Source organism: Orycteropus afer, unplaced genomic scaffold (genome assembly GCF_000298275.1).
Source record: "Orycteropus afer afer isolate SDZICR_OR568_19922 unplaced genomic scaffold, OryAfe1.0 scaffold00068, whole genome shotgun sequence".
Lineage (NCBI taxonomy): Eukaryota > Metazoa > Chordata > Mammalia > Tubulidentata > Orycteropodidae > Orycteropus > Orycteropus afer.
In genome coordinates, this window is record NW_006921655.1 from 4495583 (window position 1) to 4503403 (window position 7821).

General features: G+C 40.0%; 1 protein-coding gene across 1 annotated transcript in view; it reads right to left on the minus strand.

Annotated features, from left to right (window-relative positions):
• SPRED1 (sprouty related EVH1 domain containing 1) overlaps positions 1–7821 on the minus strand; it is a 143817-nt gene that overhangs the window by 63792 nt on the left and 72204 nt on the right. Inside the window, exon 2 of the mRNA XM_007940516.1 lies at positions 6959–7133. Coding sequence (XP_007938707.1) covers positions 6959–7133 — 175 coding nt within the window. The remainder of the gene's footprint in view (positions 1–6958; positions 7134–7821) is intronic.

Below are 7821 nucleotides of genomic sequence, written 5' to 3' on the forward strand. Positions count from 1 at the left end.
GGCTCTCTGAAACCTAGGGGGTTGTGGTGGTTCCATTCCCAAAGGCCATGGTCCTACCCTCTGAGGCTGAGGCAGCTCTGCTTTCCGTTTCCTTGGTCTCTCAGCTTCTGCCAATTAATACTGAAGGCAACCCACTCTGCAGGAAATCTTCCTACCCCAAAAGCACTCAGCTCTGTTACTCCGTGGGCCAGCCAACCTGTTCCTCCATTTCATGTTGATCTTTTCTACCAATTTATGCCCGAAGGCAACCAACTCTGCCAGGAAGCTGCCTGCGCAGTGGCATCCAGCTTTCTCCTCCGTGGGCTGGTAAGGCTGTCACTGTCTCAAGCCAGTTCTCTCGGCTCTGCTCCATGCCACTCATCAGGGTCTCTCTGCCGGTGTCTAGGGTCAAGGACACACTCTACTCCTGTTTCCACATTTTAGGTATCGGTCAGAGCAGCACCCCACTCTCTCGGTACCATATTCTGTTCTGGTTATCTAGTGTTGCTCTGACAAGATTATACCACAAAAGGGATGGCCTCAACAAACAGGAGTTTATTCTTACAGTTTGGAAGGCTAGAAGTCCGAGTTCCAAGTGCCAGGCTCTAGGGGCTGTATGAAAGTCCCTCGACCTAGGGCTTCAGCTCTGCCTCTTGCTCTCAGCCCACTGAAGCTAGAGGCATCTCTTCACTCAGGCAGCTACTGGCTGCTGAGGTTAATAAGCCAAGGACAACAAATAAAATGGCATAGTCCCAAGGTTACCAAACCACACGGCAGGCCATTAATTCAAGTCTATTGAAAGTCCCAGAACTGGTACAGTATGGCAGGCTGCTGAGCAACAACATGGCTACATGCAGGGTTCAAGCGTGCCATAAGCTGGGAACCATTCCCCAAGGCTTCTCCTTATATAGAGGAAGCAGATCACATCCGTAAGGCAGCTACTCAAAGTAGATTCCACCGTGGAGATGATTACCAATGTCATCATGGGGAATAACTACTACCAGCTGCCCAGCCACTCAAATAGGCCCAGCCAAGTTGACACATAACCTTAACTACCACACCCACTGATATGTTTCAATAAACGGATGCCATCTGGAGGCATTACTCATCTATGCCAAGAAATTTGGAAGACAGCTAGCTACCTTGCCAACTGATTGGAAAAGAACCATATTGGTACTTATTCCAAAGAAAGGTGATCAAACAGAACATGGAAATTGCCAAACAGTATCACACACAAGTAAAATCTTGCTGAAAAGAATTCAAAAATGGTTGTAATATATTAACAGGGAACTGTCAGAAATGCAAGTTGGATTCTGAAGAAAGGATGTGGAATGAGGGACATCACTGCTGATGCCAGATGGATCCTGGCTGAAAGCAAAGAATACCAGAAAGATGTTTACCTGTGTTTTACTGACTATGCAAAAGCATTCAAATTGTGTGGTTCATAACAAATTATAGATAACACTGCAAAGAATAGGAATTATAGAACATTTAATTGTGCTTGTGAAGAACCTGTACATAGAACAGGAGGGGATACTTCATGGTTTAAAATCAGGAAGGGTGTTGGGTCAGGGTTGTATCCATTCACCATACTCATTCAATCTGTATGCTGAGCAAATAATCTGAGAAGCTAGACTATATAAAGAAGAGCATGGCATCAGGATTGGATTAACAACTTGTGATATGCAGATGACATTACCTTACTTGCTGAAAGTAAAGATGCTTGAAGCACTTACTGATAAAGATTAAAGACTACAGTCTGCAGTATAGATTACATTTCAACATAAAGAAAACAAAAATCCTCACAACTGGACCAATAAGCAGTGTCACAATAAATGGAGAAAAGACTGAAGTTGTCAAAGATTTCATGTAACTTGGTTCCACAATCAACACCAATGGAAGCAGCAGTCAAGAAATCAGATGATGTACTGCAATGGGCAAATCTGCTGCAAAAGACCTCTTTAAAGTACTGAAGAACAAAGATATCTCTTTGAAGAGCACACATTTGAAAGCTGGACAATGAATAAGGAGGACTAAAAAAGGGTTGATACTCTTGAGTTGTGGTGCTGGCAAAGAACACTGAAAGTACCACGGACTGCCAGAAGAACTAACAAAAATATTCTGGAAGAAGTGCAGCCTGGAAGAAGTTCCATTCTCCTTGGAAGCAAGAATGGCTAAACTTTGTTCCACCTACTTTGGTCATGTTGTCTGAAGTGACCATTCCCTGGAGATGGATATCATGCTTGGTAATGTGGAGGGTCCGTGAAAAAGGGGAAGACCCTCAACAAGATGGACTGACACAGTGGCTGAAATGATGGGCTCAGGAATAGTAAAAACTGTGGGGATGGCATACGACTGGACAGTGTTTCCTTCTGTAGTACTTATGATTACTGTGAGTTGGAACCAACTCGATGGCAGCTTACGACAACAGTAATGTTTCACTCTTTTTGATCATATGAGTTCCTATAACCTAGAATGCTTTAATATAACTAATCTCTAAGAAATGTGGCAGCCATCCAACAGAAAAAGAATTTCTCCTATCAATATTAAGTGTGTTTATTGTCCCTGTTTCACAAATAAACTTCTTCAAGACCCCTGAGTAGAAAAGTTTAGGCAGAACCACCAATGCGCTGATTCCCAATTTAGTGCTTCTATGAGAAGAACATATTTTCTTGTTAATATACTATAATTGCAATCCCTAGGACTACTTTAAGGGCTCTTTTTAAACGCCTGCTATAGGGAATAAGATTGTATTTCGAGTCCCAGGTTTATTCTCACTAGTACTATGTTAAAGCTGAACCTTGAACTATCAGCTAAATCATCAATCTGAACTGTTGTTGTTGTTGTTGTTATGGAAGTAGACTGCCCAACCTTCCTTCCGAGGAGTGTCTGGTAGGTTTGAACCGCCAGCCTTCTGGTTAGCAGTCAAGTGCCTTAGGCACTATCCTACCAGAGCTCCTCATCTGAACTGGGTTATTTATAACCAGCATCACTTCTAATTATGAAGATTTAGTCCCTAATTTAGTTACCAAGAAGTAAACTATACATTTCCATTGTTGTTGGATGTGCCATTGAGTCGGACCCGCCTCATAGCGACCCCTTCTTGGGTTTCCAAGGCAGTATGACTATGGAAGTAGATTGCCCCATCTTCCTTCCAAGGAGTGGCTGGTGGGCCACCGGCCTTCTGGTTAGCACTCCAGTGCCTTAGGCACTATGCTACCAGAGCTCCTTTAGTGTATCCAGTATTTTGTTTCATGCCTATTTTTATCTTCTTATTAGATACCTTATTAGGAGCTCTGGCAGTGTAGTGTATAAGGCACTTGACTGCTAACCAAAAGGCTGGTTGTTCAAACCCAATAGCCACTCCTCGGAAGGAAGGTTGGACAATCTACTTCCATAGTGATACCACCTCGGAAACCCAAGGAGGGGTCGCTATGAGTCGGGTCTGACTCGATGGCAAAATAACAACAAACAAAAACATTATACATCCAAGTCATCTTTTGCTTGTCCTTATGCTTTCTCCTGCAAGTTTTTCTGCAACTCTTCCACATTTAATTTTTTCTTTTTTACTGTTAGAAATGTCTTTTGTTATTGTTGTTGTTATAATGTCTTTAAGATCACTTATTACTAGGCACCAGCTTAATACTGAAAAAAAATTTCAAATCACCTTTCTACAACTTCCCCAAATACCTCAATAAAGAGCTTTTCAAATAAAGATGTGCTCTCTTCTTTCTTCCATGTAAAACTTTATGAAATAAAGGTCAAGAAGTGTGTACATCTTGTTGTAAAATGTCTGCAGTGTGGAGACAGTACCTGCTCATGTTCCTTTTACTATTCAGGTCCTGAAAGACTCTTATTCATAAACTGTCTCCTCACAAAGCAAGTCCATCACCGGCTTGGCATTCTGAGGGTTAACAATTTTCTCACAAAGATTTAGTCTCACCTCTTGCCTCAGCTGCTGTAAGCAGGCCCTCATCACTTCATCTTCATGTTTGGTTGTAGATTTAGCATTAATGGCATTAAGCAGAAAATCAGAATCTCCAAGAATGAGAAATGCAGTGATCCCCAGTGTATACATTTCTTTATCACCTTGGGTATTAGAATTGTACTTCTGGAGTTTCTTTGGTATTCAGAAATGTAGAGAGTTGTGTAATATCAAGAGCTTATCCACTTAATTCTTAATTTCATAGTTTGTGAAGAAGACACAAGCCTTGAAATAACCTATGGCCTCATCCACATGTTGTAGTTATGTGTCGTCGAGCTGGACCCGACTCATAGCGACACCTCCTCCTTGGGTTTCCAAGGCAGTATCACTATGGAAGAAGATTGCCCAATCTTCCTTCCAAGGAGTGGCTATTGGTTTTGAACTGCCAGCCTCCTAGTTAGCAGTCAAGTGCCTTATGCACTACGGTATCCACATACCTGTGTCTGTGGTCTCTCAAGAGGCAGGTCCCTTGAATTGACTTCTGATAGGAAGCAGTGCCATGTTTGCAAAGACTTTGGAATCAGGGTCCATAAGAGAAGAGCAGTAGGCCAGCATCTTGGCAGAGCCCAGGTTTGTACCCAACTCCACATTTAACTTCCTTTTTCTTTGTATATATATATAAGCTTTACATACATATATATGTATGTATGTATAAAATATATATATAAACTCCCTTGAGCTTCAAAATTTTACTCAGTTTCTGAAATTTACTTCTCCAACAACATCTCTCTGCTTTCATTATTTTAAGCAAGAAGTATTACACTCTGCAAGAGATCACCTGGAGTCTCCAAGGTTAAAAATAAAGATTTGCATGTATTACCCACTATCTTATCTAAGGCCACAACCACCTTTAAACAGTTATGCTTTTAGAAGTGGCATATTCAGTTTTATACTTACTTCTGACTTCACCAGAAGTTCCCTACCATCCTAAAACCATATTCTCCTTAAAAACAAAACAAAACAAAAAACCCCAAACTCACTGTCCTTAAGTTGATTCTGACGCACAGAAATGTCCACTGGGTTTCCAAGGCTGTAAATCTTTATAGAAGCAGATTGCCTGCCTCATCTTTCTTCTACAGAGAGGCTGGTGGATTTATACCACTAACCTTTTGGATAGCAGCCCAATGTCTTAACCACTACACCAGCAGAACTTCTTTCATATTCTACGTAGCATTCTGGTTAATGGAGATATATTTCATTATATTTAATGTGTGGTGAATTATAGGCTCACAAACTCAAGCTGATGTAGAAATAACTCCCTTCTTTTGACTGAGGGAGAAACTGAGGCATAGACAAGTTAAGTGACTTTCAATGTATCCACTGACTTTCCAGAAAGTTCAGTAGTAAAAAATATCAAGAAAGAATGATTCAAATCTAAAAGTTTTATTCAACATGTTCATATATGAAAGAATTGTTTGGAACTTAAAACACGTGTGCAATGGAAGTAACACAGATATTCTATGAGTTCACAGTTCAGCCACAAACATGTATTTAAATGGAATTCTAGTTATTTTCTAGGGTCTTAAACATTTTAGACATTTTAATTTCACTACTAAGTATAAGCTCTCAATTTTGCTTGATGCAGATATTACATCAATTATACTCTATTTCAGATTTGTTTAGTGTTATTTTTTGGGTCACAAATAAAAGAAAGGAAAAAAAGAACTTTCTACACTAATGAGAAGAGAATAAATACCTTACTTTATTAAAGGTTAAAATGATATTAAATGCACACACACACACACACATTCATCTGAGTAGATTTAGAACTATGAAAAAACATTTAAAAAAAAGTAAGAGGGGAAGGATTGAAGTAGTTAAATAGCATGGGCTGGATTTTATACAACTCGCATTATCCTACCCCATCAAAATCCCACAGAAGATAACAAAGTGTTAAAAATTAAGCTGGCTACCAAGTAGTTCTATGAGCTTCGAATAACTAGATTACGAGGGAATGAAAAGGAGCTCTGGTAGCATAGTGTCTAAGACATCTGACTGCTAACCAGAAGACTGGCGGTTCAAACCCACCAGCCACTCCTTGAAAGGAAAGTTGGACAATCTACTTCCATAGTGATACCACCTCGGAAACCCGAGGAGGGGTCGTTATGAGTCAGATCCAACTTGACGGTACATAACAAAAACACAAGGAATGAGAAGGGAAAGAATCAGAGAGCAGAGGTGTCTAGGGCAGAGGTAAGCAAAATTTTTCTGTAAAAGGCCAGGTATTTAAAGTCTCTATTGTAACTATACAACAAAAGTATCCATACCAAAACCAAACCAAACTTACTGCCATCAAGTCAATTCTGACTCATAGCGACCCATGTTGGGTTTCCTAGGCTGTAAATCTTTATCGAAGTAGATCGCCCAGACTTCGTCCCACACAGTGGTTGGTAGGTTTGAACTACCAATCTTCTGGATAGCAATCAAATGCCTTAGGCACTATGCCAAATGTAAATGAATTAAGTTTGTCTATGTTTCAGTGAAAATTTATTTATGGACCCTGGCATTTTAAATTCATATAGTAATTTTCACATCACTAAATATTATTCTTCTTTTGATTTTTTACAATCATTTAAAAAAATTATAAAACCTGTATTTAGCTAATGGGCTACACAAAAACAGGAGACACGTTGAATTTGACCTGGGGACTACAGTTTGTAGACCTGCAGTCAACAGGATAGTTGGGGAGAACGGGGAAACAGGATGTATCTGGTTTAATACCTAGAGGGAGTATTCATGAATATTCCTGTATTAAAGGAATATTTTGGGTGTATTAAACCCAAATGCAAAAGCAGTTCCCTTCCCTGACTCTCCCATGCACAACGAAACTCATATTTCATTATCTTTAACATGAAAACAGTGCCAGAAACATAATCACTGGTTCATAGGCAAAAAGTTCTCATAAAATACAGTTCACAACTCATAATTTTGAACAGACAAGTTATTCTATGGATAGTATCTTAAAGTTACTAGCAATAGATAATTATTCATTACCATTTTGTCCCTGAGTCGCTCTCCATGGATAAAAAAGTCAGCACAGCCATTCTCTTCCTGGTGAGGGACTTTGAAGACAGTGACGCAGCTTAGTCCACTCCCTCCAAGTGGTAACCATCCACCACTTGAGTCATCTCGGGTCATCACCACAGCTCGGACTCGTGCATAACTATTACTAAAATAGATGCAAAGATTAGGAATTAGCTTTTCCATAAACAAAAAACAGTCAAGCGGTCAGTCTTGTTTGAGAAAGCAAAGACCACATTAGTTACTATGTGGTGACTGAAGTGTTTACTACTTTCACGACAATCCGCAGAAAGTAATTTCATGACAGAAGTCAAAAACCAATCTAACTTTTAAGGTTACTCTTTATTTTAAAGACTAACTGCAGAATAAAAGATGAAAGAATTCTTATTGCAATTCATCATCTGAATAGTTCAAGCAAGTCTGGTTGTCATGAAACAAGTTATGAAAGACCCCAGAGAAAGTACCATCAAAATTGTCTATGCATCCATTTGTTGCAATATTCTAGCCAGGGCAAATTGTTGTTGTTGTTGTTATTTGCCATTGAGTCAGCCCCAACTCACAGCGACCCCTCCTTGGGTTTCCGAGGCAGCATCACTACGGAAGTAGGAATGCCCAACCTTCCCTCCGAGGAGTGGCTGGTGGGTTTGAACCGCCAGCCTTCTGGTTAGCAGTCAAGTGCCTTAGGCAGTATGCTACCAGAGCTTCTAGCCAGGACAAATTACTGCTCTATTTTAGCACATTTAATTGTTGTATCTCTAAGCTCCTAACAGCTCTGGAATATATTACAATTAAAACACTGAAGCAAATATGCTTAACTCAGATACCACCTTTTCAAT